Source organism: Ambystoma mexicanum, chromosome 12, assembly GCF_040938575.1.
Source record: "Ambystoma mexicanum isolate Mex_15411 chromosome 12, UKY_AmexF1_1, whole genome shotgun sequence".
Lineage (NCBI taxonomy): Eukaryota > Metazoa > Chordata > Amphibia > Caudata > Ambystomatidae > Ambystoma > Ambystoma mexicanum.
In genome coordinates, this window is record NC_090936.1 from 92,176,693 (window position 1) to 92,194,593 (window position 17,901).

Consider the following 17,901-nt stretch of genomic DNA (forward strand, 5'->3'; position numbering starts at 1 on the left):
AAAAAGGGCTAGGGTTAGGGTTGGGGCTAGGGTTTGGGGTTAGAGGGGAACCCCCGCCCTGCCCCCCAATATACACAAACACTTTAAAACGTTACAAGGGGCTGGCCAGTGCTGAAATCTCAGCACTGGACAGCTCTATGTAACGTTTAAAAGTTACAAAAAAGCATTGAAATGCTACTTTTAACACGTGAAAGTGCATTTCAATTGAAACTAGTCCATGTCTATTGTCGATGGATTGGTTTAGAAAGAAATGCATTTTTACATGTTAAATATAGATTGTCAAAGCTTTTTTTTCGAAACTTTGTTTTCGAGGGTTTTGTGATTCAAAACTTTTTTTTTCTCGAAATAATCACTATAAACCGAAAATACTCCACAACATATTTACAATAAACTAAGCTGCAACTAAACATGTATTTAAATTATTTCAGATATACTTTTAGAATCCCTAATTGTAGAGAAATGGTCTATATACAACAGATCAACATAATTATAATTGGTATGGGACTTGGCCTGATATTTATTGTTTAAGGAGACAGCATACATGTACTACATTCATTTTGCTGAAAAACACCTTTTAAGAGCTGAGGCACTGCTTAAGACCCCAAACGCATTTGCCCCATCCAACTAGTTAAAGTGTGCAGAGAACATGCAACAGCTTATTTTTGAGTGATGTTGCGATTCATGCTATGAATGTAGTGGACTATGGGCCTCATTACGAGTCTGGCGGTAATCAGCCACTGTTACCGGCGGGTTGCCTGCCGGACTCTTAACACTTTTCTGGTGCCCGATATCCCAGTGCCACCAGGACATTACAAGTCCCGGCGGATTGGGAAGTCAGTTGCCAGAAAATGTTGTTCCCCATTCCTGTGGAGTCCCATAGGACTCCATGGAAGTGGGGAGAAGGAAGCACCGGCACCGTTCCTAATGGTGCAGTGCTTCCATGACAAGTCTGCCTACCGGGACTGTTGCGCCCAGCAGGTCAACCTGCCGGGCACAATGGCCCCTGCAGGCCGACTTGCAGTGTGGCGGTCCAGAAAGGGTGCCGATATGCTGCTACCAGCACCCTTATTTCCGGACCACACACTTGTAATGAGACCTTATGTGTTTGGATTAAAGAAGAGGATGGACCTTCTGGTGGCTTGGGCAAATGATAAGTTGAAGGTAGGACAACTACTGGTGAAGCATTGGCATGACCAGAAAGCTTATAGAGCCTAGAGTTTTACAGGACAATTGGTCTGGTCCTTACTAGATGGTTGAAAGACTAGATGAGGTTAACTATTTAGTGCACCTTGGAAAACCTAATCAGGCTCCCAAAGTTTTCTATGTAAATAGGCTGGCTTCAGAAAGGGAGGAAGAGAAATCTGAACATCTCCCTGACCTGTTCAAGGGTAGTGAAACAAGAGATGTATCTTTACTGATTTGTGGTAACCACAGAAATATAGGAGGAACAGGTCACTGCAATTGTATGGCCTGCTCTCTTGAATTGCTTAAAGAGAAAAGGATATAGGTTGCATAATTCTAGCAATCACTAAATGAATCAGCCACTAGGTACATATAACCACACATTCAAGACGTTATGGGCCTCATTACACGGAAGGTGGTAATGGTTAACGGCCACCGTTAATGGTAACGGTGACCGTTAACCATTACCGCCTTACTACGAGGTCCCTTAGCGGGTTGGTGCTTTAACGCCTGCTTTTTGCAGGCGTTAAAAACCAACCCGCTAAGGGACCTCGGAGCTAATTACGGCACGGCAAAATTGCGGTGCCATAATTAGCGCCTTCCCCATTCCCATAGAGCCCTATGGGGCAGAAATGGGAATGGGGAAGGGCAATGGCGGAAGGGGGATTTACCGCCCCACCAACCTTGGAATGGGGCGGTAAATCCCCTTTCCGCCAAGGCGGTGCCGGTAATTTACCGGCATGGTCTGGATCACCGCCTTCCGTGTAATGAGGCCCTATGTCTAAATTACTAAAGAAATAATAAAATGTTTAAAACAAATAGATAGTTGAAAGTAAGTAGAGCGTTGCAAACAATAAGTAAAAGGTCTTTACTGCTGTATAAAGTGACAAGCTAAGACATGTGAATGCAAACAATACAAAATATTAAGTCATTATGACTGGTTATTAACATTCAAAAAATAGAGACAACACATTGTGAAACAGGTTGTGAACAAATGATATATGCAATTAACATCTTTAGAAAAAGTCAAATCCAACAACTCAAAGGGAATGATGCTTCAAGTTTGGTTTGAAGGTTGGAAGATAAATTGTAAGTGCATGTGCGGTTTTACTAATGAGTTCTTTGCATCATGCGTTTCCTATATTTGGTGCAAAAAGCCCTTCTGATGGTTCCTTTCATGGTGTCAAATTGTCCCCTCAACTGACTCTACAACAGCAGCATGGGGTGAAAACTTTGCTTAGGCAATTCCCCCTCCAGGTGTAACACTTTGATGTAGGCATGACATATGCTCCGCAAGATCTTTTCCAAACAGGTGTCAGTCTCTCTTTAATAGAACGTCAAGCACCCCATCACAATGAAACATAACGGAATTCTGCACATGCACAGCACTCACCTGCATACCTCTCAACAAACACTACTCAACTACACACACCCAAAACGCCCATCACTTCCTCCAATAGAATACATCTGAGACCCAGCTAAATTTCAGACCAGCCATTCACGTAATCGGACTGTTCGGACTCTCCCCCTCTCCTGACAATGTGTCACAGCGGCCATTCTCTCACCTGATGACTATGTGTTGCTGCTAGAGACCTAGCCGCTCCTTACCCACCTTCGTGCTGGCTCAAAACGCACACACGCATTTTAGAAATTCTTTCGTCACCTCTTACATCTCTGACTACGGTATTCCCAAGGGCGTTCACCCCACAGCATTTCGAGACTGTACCAATGGCAGTACGCACTATACAAATGCCATATAACATAACATATCAAAACCCTGCGCCATGGCATTGTAAGAAATACGTGTCTTGTCACCTTGAGGTGTCAGAATGCAGAAGTAACTATTTCCAAACAAAAAAAATAAAAAGGTGATAATACACACACAAGAGACCTACTGTTTCCCTTTCCCACAGTTCTGGACATGCTAGGTCTCCAGCTGCTAACTGCACATTTTCATCATTACTTAACCTCTGTCATCCTATATTATGAAAATCTACAACTGAACTTGAAAGCGTATGCGATTGCCATGGATTGCTTTTCACAGGACTTGTTTGAGATATCCAGGCAAGAGTAGAATAAGCCATTTCAGCCGAGTTGCCACCTCCTCTGCGTCACCCAGTAGCCGTCCCTAGAACGTCACTTCCGGTTCAGAGCGCCACCATAACATTGATAGCTTTGAGATATGCATTGCAGCCATTTCTTTTGAGACCAAGTGTCCCGTGGGTTAAAAGAGGTGTGAAAGGAGATGAAAATACCGACAGATATAGTATTAAAAAATGTACGTCCAAATCTAGTTCTGGGCTGAGCGCCTTATCTGGGCAATGCAAAGATAATTATGTCCGACCCAAGCCATTTGTTGACACTAGTTGGATATCGAGCTTATTTTATTCACAGAAAAGTGTGAGAAAAAGCGCATAATCATATATCAATGTGTAGATATGCAGGTTGTTCTTAGCCCAAAGAAAGGTATTAGCATAATTGCCCATTTTGAATTGATCGATTGGTACATTTGACCGAATTCGGCCAGTACCATTCAATCAATTAAAAATGAACAATTAGGCTAATACATACCGAACATATGGAGCAGGGGTGTCCCCCACTCTCCATGATTGGTATGTATTAGCCTTTTGGGGTTGCAGGGCTGACCTCTGCTTCCTTAACATGGGAGGCGGAGGACCGGAAAAAAAAGAAGAAAAGGGGACCCTGCGGTGTCGGATCTGACCTGCGCTAGAGGGACGGATTTGACACTGCAGTGGTGAAGGGGACCTGGCGACGAGCAAACAGGTAAGTAGGGGAGGGTGGGGGTGGGTAAGCGCTTTTGGTTTGTGATTTGATCCTCTGATAATGGATCGCATGCAGGCAATTTCTTTTTGGTCAGTTTGCCACAACCAATTATCAGACAATGAAACACCACCAAACCCAAAGAAAGGCATTTTATATTGCTCTATTGCTATTGATATTTTCAACACAAGTAAAACAACATAACTAGCTGGCTACAAAGTGAACCAAAAGATTTGGTTTTGAGGTCAAGCCTAGATTAAACATAGTGACACTGCATGATGTAGACAGTGGCTTATTCACAGACACTGGATGAGCGTTTTCCCAAAACTACTGTAAGAATACATGGCACTATGGGTTTTGCTGCCTGTAAACCTTGTGAAACTCCTGCTAAAATAGCTGTCGTGCTACTCAGACCTCTTTTGCAGAAGCAACCAAACCCTCTATTCACACGTTTCCATGAAGACAATGGGGATTAACGATGTGGTCATTTATGAGCAAAATCTCTTAAATTGTGCTAGGGACACCCTGTTAATTCCATTATTTGCCAAGTTCTTTCGCTGAACAGCTGTAAATTGGTGGCGAAGGCCTCTGCGTCGTCTCCTACTGTGCTAGAACGCTGCACCATCTGGAAGCTTCTTGGCCCGCATACTGCCTTGCCGAAGGCACGGCAGAATTTTGTAATTCCCATATGTGATGATTACCAGAGCAACAATATGCCTGTCTCTGCTACTCTGCCAGGAATGTTACACTAGGTAGCAGTGAACAGGATAATAAAATACCTGCACCACATCCAAGCCAAGCTGCAGTCTCGTGTGACTTGTAATCCGGGGCAGTCCATTGTTAAGCTCTTCATTGCAGCGCTAAATTGCTCTGGCTTACATAGGACATTCCTTGTACTAAAAAATGGGATGCAGTGCTAAAGAGATTATGTTTGAGAAAAGTATGATATATGAAAGAGCCAGATAATAGATGATAGGAAAAAAGTCTAGCAAAATGTGTTAAAAAACACAGTTCTAAATTGTATTTGATAGGTTAAAAACGTATTTAAGGTTTATTTGATTTGCATTTATCATTTATTTTAGCTATTTGAGGTGCAATGGCCCTAGTGCCCAGACATTACTATTATAAACAAAATTGTCTGAAGGGGCATCTTCAATACGAGATGCTAGATTTAGAAGCAACTGCCAAGGGGGAACGGGGAGGGAGGCAAGTTGAAACAGGATTATGAAAAGCAGTATGGGGATGGGAGCCATACAATAGAGGCCAGGCAAGATACTGTACAGGCAGACATCTCCCTAAGTGCCTACCTGGGGAACGAATGGCGCCACCCTTCACCACCTCTTCCCCAGGCTAATAAACTGGGTACCAACAGTGGGTAAAAATAGTGACATAAATAATGACAAAGCCGAGGAGATGAAGGAATCTACCATGAATCACCATGTAAACCACAACAATTTTACTTTTACAAATGTCCTCTTCATTTCTCTGGGATCTCCAATGCTACGTTTTGGAATGTGAAATGCAGCACAAACTTTTAAGGAATATTTGAGGCATTATTTACTGTAGACATACATACACTAATGCTCTGTCATTGTACTCTCAAAAAGGTAAGAAACGCCGGGAACGAAAGGTGGCCACATGCCGTTTTACGGATCTTTTGGAGAGAGCTGAGGCACTAGAATCATGCAGAAATGCAGGGGAGCGATCCCCCAAAAATGCAACAAGAGTGATTGTCTCTGGACATTGAAAGCAAGCAATTTCCCAACATCTCAGAAAGATACAGGTCTGGGATCCACTTATCTTTTCAGAGTATTCAGGAACTGGTATTGAGCACTGAATTGAATACATGATGGTTTTCGTGTTAACATCCAGGAACACAGAGCCAAACTAAAATCTAGCATTATGGAGTAAAACAATCATAAAAAATAAAAAAAATACAAAAAATGTCCATTATGTTACACATATTTATAATTTGAGGCACAGGGAGACAAACAGATTGAACCAGAAATCCACAATTTTGGTCGAATGCTGTAGTCGGGATTAGAACCCATGTTCCCTGATTGTAAGGCCAGCAACTCATCCACTAGAGGGCATTTGTAAACAAATATCAATATTTCACCGATTTCGTCCATTTTGGCACATCATTTTCAGAGATTGTAGGATTGGGTCAGTTTCTCTGTTCTGGCCTGCGACATATTGAAAGCAAGAACAAGAACCGCGATTTTCAGAAGACCGCCTGAGAGAAAGAGGTGCCTCAAAGGCTGCTTCAGAACCTTAGGTGTGGGAAAGGGTCTGAATGACGCGCAATAGGCCGTGCTTTGAAAAAGAGCACTATATGGCATGTTGTTGTTGTAATGACCACCCCCGTTTTTGGAGTGGATCTGCCCTTTGCTGCCAAGATAAAACATATGGGCTGCATTTGGCAAGAGAACCTGAGCAGTGAAGGTCAGGTGAGTGCTACGGTGCAGTCCATATTTTACAGCCTCTGTCTTCTGCGGCAGGCCTTGCCTTATGTTCCACCAAAAAACCAGGCAGTAGTAGTTGGAGCTTTGGTTAATTCTCAACTGGACTACTGTAATAGCCTGCTTGCAGGTATTCCTTCCAAGCAATGCCAACGGTTACAAAAGGGGCAAAATGCAGAAGTAAGACTGGTGTTTGGTGGGAAGAAGCCTTCACCTACTTCGGGATTCCGCCGCTCCCTGCACTGGTAACCCGTGAGTGACACAATTGAATTTAAAGTTCTCTGCCTCATATTTAAAAGACTAAATAATTGGGCCCCAGCTTATCTGGCGGATAAAATCCACAGATATCTTCCGGCCCACTCGCTTAGGTCGGAGGATAAGCTGCAACAGAGAATTCCACTATCCGCCTGTGTTTTCAGGGGCGATCAGAGATTTGCAGTGTAAGGGTTCAAATTATGGAACAGACTCCCTCTGAAAATTCGGACATTGAAACCATTGTTTCAATTCCGAAAAGCGTTAAAAACCCATTTGTTTAAATGAATCCATCTTTGATTTTGTTTTTTCCTTAACTGTCAGAACTCTGTCGCCCGCTCTGCATTTGAGTATTCTTGTTTCTCTTTGTGCATTTGTTTTTAATCTGCACCGACATACCATTAGGTTCATCTGGTGCACATTATAAATAATTCAAAATGAATCAAATTATATTACCTTATAAGTGAACAAATAATCCAACACCACTGTTCTAAGAGAGGCCATTTCATACACTGGAATGTCTGCTGTGATTCTTGAGGGAGGCAGTTTAAAAATGAAAGTGAATGGAGGATAGCACAGGGGCAACGTGCTGTTCTTGGAAACAAGACCACGCAGAGCAACAGAGGTTCGAATCCCTGATCCGCGCTTAGAAACTGAACTCAGGTACAGTATTAGGTGCGTTATAAAAAACAATAAAATAAATTAAAATAAAATAAATGCAAATGTTGTATCGGTGCACCCTTCACAAAAAAATCAGAATTGGTTCTCAAATTCAGATTTAAATGGTTTCCAACTTTATTAGCATGTGGGGGTCTGCATGCTCTTTTAAGCATCTCAGGCTCAGCTTGGCTGATGGAGGTACATCTAACCTGGGAAACCTCTCAACCACACTCTAAGTAGCTACACATGCCAAAGAGAAGATTCTGATAAGCTTCTTGTCCCACAGCACCATTGTGGCCCCACTCTTGCACTACGCAGCCATGGACATGGGAAGCAGATTCATATTTCAGTCCGTTGTCTTTATGGTTCCCACTTGTCTCTAGAGTGCGGTAGTCTTTCATGAGTGTGGTCACAAGCTATGGGTCATTTGTGTCCTGACGGCTGGTGCAGATGTACTCATTCTCAACAGTAAATGGACGAACGCACAGAGGCGTTTCCAGGGAGTAGCATGGGGTGGCAACGTGCTACCCCTGGAATGTGATTGGCCACCGCAGGTGCCACCCCATTAAACTATGTATGTGTATGTATGCACGCATGCACTTACTTCATGCTACCCCTGCACAAGTCAGTGCCCCACTTGAGCCACCCAAGTCAAAAGAGTCTGGACATGCCACTGCAAATGCGTATGTGGGAGTGTTTTTGCGTGTATGGAACTAGCCTCATTGTTGGCAGGATGTGACACCAGATGCAGGGTTTGTGTAAGGTCTCTCTGTGCTCAGGATGATGACATTTGGACATGAAAAGTATACTATGCATGTGATCTTGTACTATAGGCTTCAGTGATTACATTACTAATCTGAGGTCACGTGTCCTACTTTCCCTTCTTTTTCCTCCTTTGCTGGTGGATGACAGAGCTCTGAATGGGAATTTATTGTGCTACAAACTCGTCTGAGTCAAGATGACTCCTGAAGCTGTGAGTGGGTGATGGTAGTCATCCAAAGTCCATTTCCCACCTTGCCGGTGGTGAGTAGAACAAACCGCAAACAAGTGCAACAATCAAATGACGTAATTATCCTGGCACAGCCACAAATGTACTGATGTGTTCCCAAGCCCTCCATCAAACAGGAAGCAATGATTTCTATGGATTTCTCATAGTCACATGTGTTGTCAAATCGCCCATAAATCAATTGCAAGTGTGAGTGCAAAGCACTTACTTCGAGGCCCCACTGCCTAGAAGTGGATCTCCCAGTACTGAAAATACTCTGAAACAAGAGTATCATTTATGTTCAAATTTCTGTTCTCCAAGTCCTTTTTAGTTTGGGCTATTAGATGGCATTGAAAGCGCTACCTTTAAGCCAAAACTATTCTCAATAAAATAAAAGCTTAAAATATGGGCTCTGAAACTATTGTCAATAAAATAAAAGCTTAAAATATGGGCTCTGAATAGGGGAATGTAATGCTTTTTCAATGGAGATGACATTTGAGGAGGGATACACAGTTGTTTGGTTATTGAATCCCTGCCCCTAACCATGCGAATTCATATAAGTAATCCCACCCATTCCTGCCCATCTCATAACTCTTTGAGCTATTTCATGGAGGCAGCCATTTTGGATGAATGTTTCTAAGGAAGCTTTGCGGAAACAAGCCAAAACTAGCGGCCATCTTTGAATAGGAAAGATACCATGCATCTTCCAAATAAAATGATACATTGAATCATGTGATTATAATATTTTTTTAAATAGCTTAAGTAATTTACAATACTTTCGACAGCAGTAATTATTTCTGTCCTTTGCTTCATTTCCTTATTTTTTTTATATAGCTGGGGCAGTTGCTCGTCCTTTTTAAATCAGTTTAATATGTATCAATGTCTTACAACACAAAATCTGCAATGTTGTGATACATGTAGTGCTCGTTCCCTTACTAGCTCAATGATTGCCACCGTTAGCTGTGAATGGTTGTGCTTGCCCAGCATGGTCCCGCAATCCCACTGGTTGTGCTTGGCTTCACACAAATTGTCTGTCTCACCCCAACTCTATTGTTTGTCCTTCAAAGCATTCCCTTTCCATAGTTTTCCTTCCCCATTGCTTTTAAACCAACTGTAACGTGTTCAAATGAGAAACTTGCAATAAGCCATGAAACCCCACAGTGCTCACATCAGAGAGTATCTCAGGATCTTTAGCCCTGAGACCCTCTTCGACGTGAGCACTGTACTCTGTGTTTTCAGGGGATTTTGCTTGCATTCAGGATGTCTAGCTCCTTGCTACCGGCAGCTAGAAATCCGCAAAATCCAATTTTTCCGTTTTTGTGCATTTTGTTGCATCTCTTCGGATTGTGTGAGTACTGTATGTTGGAGACCACACAAAGCTTGTAGGTATTTCGTTATTTGCCCACCCATTGATTAACTATGTGTATAAAGTATTAGGCATTTCACAGGCACTGCGATTAGATGCCCACAAAAGCCCAAACTGTTGGCATTGCCAGTGCTTCTTTTATTATACTAACACAGCAATTTCCCTGAGTGTTACACATTGAGACCAAAAGTTATCAACAAACATGACATTGCTATTAGAGCCATTCATAAATCAACACCCTGAGTAGGCGCTACAGCTAATCAGATTGCCCAGAATGTGGGCTACATAGCGTTATAAGGTTGCATTCCGAGAAAGCCGATTGCTGCGTGCATCCTCCCTTTGACTTCCACATGCTCTTTGTTATCTGCCCCTACCCTTCTTTCCCTGCACCAAAGTCACCCCCATTCAAAAAAGCCAATTTCTTACCTGAATGTTGCCACAAAGGGTACCTCAGCTCTGGCTCCTCGCCATTCCAGCACCGAACATGTACCACCATGCAAATGGCCGAGTGGTTCTGTATGAAGCCCCAGTTACCCTTTTTAAGAGAGACATCTCATTTGTAGCTATTGTTTCTGTGAAAAAACCCGACTGGGTCACTTGCTGCAGGCCGTGTGTGCTCCCAAAAAGGGGCCCTTAGAACCCCAGCAGTTTACCCAGGGTGCTAATAGAAATAATGCAACATTCGGGGACCCTACTCGATGGTAATGACGGGATGTCCGTGTTAAAGTCCATCTGCTTCACTCGGGCCTATTAACCTGTGCTGCGGGCAGTTACCCCTCAACATGTACCTGGGAAAAGATGACCACTGCTCTGCAGGAGTATGAGGACGAGTGAAAAATGAAGCTCTTACTAGAACCCACATTACTGCTAAACCAAAGGTGAAACAGGCACAACATTAATGGTACACCTCGTTGACCTCTTTAAGGAAGTATGTGCCGTGGACAGGTTATACTCCACAGGTGGGTGTGTGCCAGCAAGAAAGCATCCAAACAAAAATACTCCCGAAGGGAGAGGATAGAAAGTGCAAGAGAGAGAAAGGAGAGATGGTGGGTGGAGTAGGAGGCTGCTAGAGGGGGTAGAACAGGGTGAGAGACGAAGAAGTAGGGAGATGAACAGGAGGGATTGGAAGTAAAATAAATAAATAAAAACACCTATCATGGTAGACTACTACCTGTAGGGGCCTTAGGCCACCTTGATTGATCTCGGAGTATGTTAGAGAGATCCAGTGTTTTCCTTTACGCCATCAAGTTCAATTAAGTAGATATTAGGTAGGAGGGCTTACTGATCTCTAGTCACAAGTCTGGGCTAGAGAGGGAATGGTCCAAACTAGACTAGAGAGAGAGAGAGAGAGAGGGAGAGGCAGAGAGAGAGAGAGAGAGAGAGAGAGAGAGAGAGAGAGAGAGAGAGAGAGAGAGAGAGAGAGAGAGAGAGAGAGAGAGAGAGAGAGAGAGAGAGAGAGAGAGAGAGAGAGAGAGAGAGAGAGAGAGAGAGAGAGAGAGAGAGAGAGAGAGAGAGAGAGAGAGAGAGAGAGAGAGAGAGAGAGAGAGAGAGAGAGAGAGAGAGAGAGAGAGAGAGAGAGAGAGAGAGAGAGAGAGAGAGAGAGAGAGAGAGAGAGAGAGAGAGAGAGAGAGAGAGAGAGAGAGAGAGAGAGAGAGAGGCAGGCAGGCAGAGGCACTGTCAAGCCCTCGAGAAAACCAACCATAAAACAGACCATGGTGAACACAGTTTATTATATATGTGTGCTGGGTAGAAAGCCCATAGAATATGCAGACTATCCGGAACACCCTGGAAAATGTTGGGAGAGGCTGATCAGCCTGTCCAATGGTGTTCATGAGCAGTGTCAGTAGCGAGGGCCTAACTGATCGTCATAGCTATTCCATCCTTTTCTTTTAATGCGTCTACATTTAATTGAGCTAATCCGATTTATATTTCCATAGCTCTCAAAAGCAGCGTCACTCACAGGGTTAATATTTTGTGCTGTGCATCATTGGTTTTGGTGCATATATTACCAACACCATTACTACAGAGAAGAGTGAGAGTAAAGGCGTGCCATAGAGCTGACTTTGTGGTGGGTATGACAACTGGAAATTCTGTGGTATAATTGCAGAGACACTAAATGTTATTTCTTGTTACATTACACTGATGTAATCCAACAGTGGTTTGTTTAACAAATGTTCTTGCAATCAGAAGTACTGTACCATGTCACGGGCTGTATAGTGATCTGTCTTTTTTGCAGCCAGAGGTAGTTGGGCCATATATGGGCTATTTTCCTGACCCCTTTTGGCTACATGTAGGTTTCCCTTTCTGGATACGATTTCCATACAAGCAATCATTTTTTTGGGAAAGTTGCAGTACCACTGATTACATACAGATAAGCTCATAGTAAATCTCAGATTTCTTATGAGGACATCTGTATGTTATCAGTGGCATTACACCTCTCCAATAAAATGAGTTGTGAGGATATCTGTAAGTTGTAGTTCGTTTGAGAGGTGCATTACCACTCACACGTTTTCTCCTGATCAAACCTCTTTCCATTTCTGTTTCCTGTTGCCCTGGTTCCTGTTTATTTTATTTGATTTTTGGAGAGGTGTAGTACCACTGACAACATACAACATACAGATGTCCCTATAATACATCTCAATGTGATTTCTTATGAGGACATCTGTGGCCTGTCAGTGGCACTATAACTCTCCAATAAAATAAGTTGTGAGGACATCTTCAGGTTGTGGTTCATTGGATAGGTACAGTACCACTGACAATATACAGGTGTCCTTTTAAGAAATCACATTCAGATCAAAACTACAATATAGGACAATTATGACCAAAGGTTGCAATTATGCATACAATCAACAGTTGTCACTTCACGATTGCGCTGTTGCTCTCCCCCTTGTGCTGCTACCCCTTGTGCTGTCTCTCATTCCCCTTGCACTGTCCCTCCGCCCTCCCTTGCACAGTACCTCCTCCCTGTTGCACTGGCCCTCCTTCCCCTTGCACTGTCGCTTGTTTCCCCTTTGCACTGTCGCTCCTTTCCTTGTGCTGTCCCTCCTCCCTATGCTGTCCCTCATCCCCCTTGTGCTGTCCCTCCCACTTCTGTCACTCCTTCCCACTTGTGCTGTCCCTCCTTCCCCCTTGTGCTGTTCCTTTTCCCCTTACACTATTGCTCATTTTCCCTTGTGCTCTCCCTCCTCCCCCTTGTGCTGTCCCTCCCACCTTGTGCTGTCCCTCATCCCCCCTTGCACTGTCCCTCCTTCCCCATTGCGCTGACCCTCCTTCCTCCTTGCGCTGACCCTCCTTCCTCCTTGCGCTGACCCTCCTTCCCCCTTGCACTATTGCTCCTCCCCACGCTGTCCCTCATCCCGCTTCTGCTGTCTCTCCTTCCCCCTTGAGCTGTCACTCCTTCTGCCTTGCGCTGTTGTTCCTTCCCCCTTGTGCTGTGCTCCTTTACCCCTTACGCTATTGCTCCTTTCCCCCTTGTACTGTCCCTCCTCCCCCTTGTGTCCCTCCCACGTTGTGGTGTCCCTCATCCCCCTGGCACTGTCCCTCCTCCCCCTTCCGCTGTCCCTCCCCCTCTTCTGCTGTCCCTTCTGCCCCCATGCCAGTCCCTCTTAACCCTGTGCACTGCCCCGCCTTCCCACTTGAGCTGTCTTTATTCCCTGTTGCACTGTCAGTCCTCCCCCTTGTGTAGTTGCTCCTTCCACCTTGCACTATTGCTAATTCCTCTATTGTGCTGTCCCTCCTCCCCCTATTGCTGTCCCTTCTCCTCCCCTTGAGCTGTCCCTCCTCCCTCCCTTATGCTGCCCTTCCTCATCTACTTGTGCTGGCCCTTCTCCCCCTTGCGCTGTCCATCCCCACTTGCACTGGCCCTCCTCCCCCCTTGTGCTGTCCCTCCTTCCCCCTTGCACTGTCTCTCCTTACCTCTTGCACTGTCCCTTCTTCCCACCAGCACTGCCCCTCCTTCGCCTTTTGCGCTGTTGTTCATCCTCCATTGTGCCGTTACACCTCCTCCCTTGCGGTCAACCCCCCTGGTGCTGCCGCTCCTACCCCCTTGCACTGTCTCTCTCCCCACCTTTGTGCTGTCGAGCAGTTGCCTTTGTGCTGTTGCTACCGCCCCCTTTGCCCTGTCACTCCTTCCCCTCTCTTGGCGCTGTCACTCCTTCCTTTGAATGTTGTACAATGCTCCTGTGTACTGTTGCTGGCCTAGCTTTCGTCTATTGGATTTTTGTTTCTCCCTTGTGACGCCATATTTTTCTTATTTTTCTCCCCCTGTGCTTCCCTCACCCCCTGGTCATGCCCTTCATTCCTTGCCCCCTGTGCTGTCATTCCTCATTCCTTCTCTCCATGTTAAATGTAAAATGCAATAAACTACAAACGCCAAAACTATTGGCTTTGCCGAAGCCTGTTTTTTTTTTTAAAGATGATGAATATTTTATTGAAACAATCCAAGCATGGAATTATTAAGTAAAACATTGGCCGCCTTGTGCTGTCTCTCATTCCCCTTGCACTGTCCCTCCGCCCTCCCTTGCACTGTACCTCCTCCCCCTTGCACTGTCGCTCCTTTCCCCCTTGCACTGTCGCTCCTTATTCCCAAGAGGAGCCAAATGTGGCTGCAGAGAATCATACTGTAAAATACAGATGAGCCATAAATGCCAACGTTTGTATTTTAGCCTTTGCTGATTGTTAACTGATTGGATCAGGAGAAGTAGGCACAGAATGAATCAGAGCTTGTAGCAAGGAATACTACAAAACGTTACTCCTCGTGCAATGTTAAACCAGAGAAAGGCTACAAACACACACACACATACCTGGCGGCAATGTATCGTGGAATGATGATTGTGATTCGGGTCCATTCTTCAAAGTCTCCAGTGTAATACATCGTTGGCTCTCTTAGTTCCCGGGAGCGCCCTTCACAGGCCTTCAGTGAAGGGGATGCAGGATAGCAGCCTTCCTTCACCAGGGACCAGGATAGACCGGCATCATGGGAATACTGAAGGAGGACTGGGGCAGCACTGCTGAACTCATTTGTGCAACCTATGCTCAGCTGCAGAGAAACAATGGCACAGTGTAAGGAATTGTGCACATATATTATACCAAAACATTCTTGTTGATTTTCATATGTGCAAGTCATTGATTATGTTCAGAGCCAAAAGTAAACGCTCTAATCAAGAAATTCTTCTTTCTCCTGCAAGCGGTAAAAAGGATCCTACCATTCCTGTCATTCAAAACAAACAAAACAAAAAAACATTCCTGTCATTCGCCAACAAAACACTCACCGTCATCGCTGTCGTCATGTCCAGAGTAGACTACGCCAATAGCCTTTACCTGTGCATGCCTGAACGACTTCTAAAAAAACTACAACGCATACAAAATGCGTTGGCCAAACTGCTCATTAAACTTCCCAGAAGAGAACACATCACGCCAGCGATGAAAACACTACATTGGCTACCAATAAAACAGCAAATCAAGTTCAAATCAATGTGCAATATGCACAGAGCAATCCACGACCAAGGCTCAGAGTTCCTAAGAGACAAATTAAGCCTACATCACCCAACAAGGCAGCTCAGATCGAGCAGCGACATCCATCTGGAACCAAAACCCTACAACAAAAGAACATTCGGAGGATCTTCTTTCTCTCACCTCGCTTGGAACGAGCTACAAAAAAACATACGCAACACAAGAAACCACCTACTATTCAGAAAACTCCTAAAATCCTCGCTCTTCACCCCATAATTAGAAGAACGCTTACAGCGGCATATACACAGCTGAAACAATGCTGAGTGAAAAAAATCAATCCACCCAATCCCCCTAAGCTATCGGTCATAAACAGAAGTTAAGGAAGAACAATCTATGGCATATCAATTTACAGACAGAGATAGATATGACAGGAAGATAACAGATTAAACGAGGATAGATTGTGATGGAAGGGCAAGGACGATATATTAATAACACCTTGGCCTTCAAACTACACACAGGCACCAATGGACCACCGACAAAAATAGATAGCAAGCGAATGGGGGACTGCTAATTTGCAGCACCAATACCAGAGGGGGGTCAAGACACGCCCCTTCCCATTACACTGAGTTCAAATAACACAGCTGGGAACGCGCCACGCCATCACTCATAACAATTAGATGGACAGGAAAGAAAAGTGGAAAATATGCCTACGTATAGGACAACCGGATACATAGAACAAGATTTATAAAGACTAAGATATATAACCCACTAACCCTATGCTCAAATCTCTGCATACCTAATTCACATGAAAATCCACACAACCATCTTCTCGATCAGCAAACTGCATGCACTTCACCACACTGCATCAAACAAATAACACATAAACCGCACCAACAGCACACAAGGTCTCATACCGGTCAGATATTAACACTAAAGCTCATCGAACAGTGAAAACCGAACTGAAGCTGCCAACAGCACACCACTTCTCTCACTTTCTTCCTCTCTCTTCACCCGACTAACCCACCCCACCTTCTTGTTTACAGATCTGCCTGAGCGCCTGGGTACCAATTCCGTTGGTGACGGTGCGCAGTATAAATACCTTTAACATTAACATAATTCAAATATGTAGACAAAATTATCTTTAGTTGTTCTAGCATCACTTCATCTATATAAACAAACATACATCAAAAATAATACTTTATTCTTAAATATAATTCCTTTTGAAACAGATAGAAAACGTGAAGTGGATTAAAAACAAATTTACGAAGACAAATTAGTAAAATAACATCACAAACACATCTAAAAAGGATGGGTTTAAAAAACACTCAATTACAACATTTAATACAACTTAGCATTCAATTCCAAGAATTGTTTTGTTTTAAAGTTTTGGGGATAAAGTTCTATCCTCCTTATTTAATCATGGCCGATGTGTCACATTTTTTGACTAAATTGACAATCCTTCATTGCTCAGTCTTCGTCAGGAACTGTAAGTGTACAGTACATTCATTCTAGTTTGTCACCATTTTCACCATGCAGCTAACATGTATTAGAAAACAATTTTTTGGCACTTGGGGAAAACTGTAAGCAAATCCTGACCCTAAATAGGATATCACTAGGTCAGGTCAATCTTTTCAATTATGTGTAGTTCAATAGGCATCCCACCTAGCTTAGTGGCCCTTAAAACATATTTCATATTAGTTTTGTGTTCTCTGTTGGTGTTTATGCATAGTTATGCGTAGAGTGTTGAGGGGGACATGCTTGCTTTATTGGAAGTTTCAATTGCATCAGCATCCATTGTCTGGTGATTGTGGCTCAGTGATATTGAGAATGATATGATTGAATAGTCCTTAAAGGTCTACACAAGGTATGCACATCAGAGTATAGAATTAACCAAAGAAAATCTAGTTAAACAAGGGAGCAGACTTCCTTTGATTGTCCACCCTGTATTGACTCTTCTGTAGCTCTGTATCAAGGGTATTTACACCAGAATCAAAACAGGAGAAAAAGGTGTGGGAATGAAAGCCTCCACAGAAGAAAACATGTTGTGTTTCTCAAAGGCTTCAAGTATGACATCAGAGCAATATCGTAATCTTTAGAAACTCTTCTTGAAACCTAACTCTTTTAACCATAGAAAGTCACCTCTCAAAGATGATCACTAATCACAAGTACACTGCTCACTTTTCTTTAGCAGTTAGGGAATTTAGCTGGTATGCTTCGAGAACATTTAATCTGTCTAAATAAAATCCCAACGATCATTTAAACTCAGCCTTCATAACAACCTGTTCAAGTTCTCCACTCCAGAAAGCAAACACGTGCACCTGCTGCAAGAGTCTACATGGATAAAGGAATTGGACATGCACTACTAATATCTATGAGGAACCTTTCCTTGCAACTGCAGACTACTTTTCGTTAGCTTGTCATTCACTTGCCCTATCAATCAAATAGTTTAAAATGAAAACTATAATAAAATGAAAGTGTGAGAAACTCAAACTGTGGCTACTGTCTTCTGGCACCTTACTTGTAGTTCAACAGGTGGCACCAGGGTCTGTGTTGAATCTACCAGTGATGCTGCTGATGCAATTTTCTCCTTCAAAGAATTTCTTGATATTACCTTATCTCCAGTACACCCATATCATGACAACAACATTATACTGGTTACTCTTTAACAGGATGAAATGCATGCACGATTGGTAATCCTCCAAAACAAGGTGGGGAGAAATAGCAAACTTTGCAGCAGCAGTTGCCAAATTGAGGCAGCAGCA

General features: G+C 43.6%; 1 protein-coding gene across 2 annotated transcripts in view; it reads right to left on the minus strand.

The window, feature by feature from the left end:
• Positions 1 to 17,901, minus strand: part of RELN (reelin) — a 2,335,047-nt gene that overhangs the window by 385,008 nt on the left and 1,932,138 nt on the right. For both annotated transcript variants that reach the window (XM_069628072.1, XM_069628071.1), the window contains exon 28: positions 14,491 to 14,726. In XM_069628072.1, the coding sequence (XP_069484173.1) occupies positions 14,491 to 14,726 (236 nt within the window). The remainder of the gene's footprint in view (positions 1 to 14,490; positions 14,727 to 17,901) is intronic.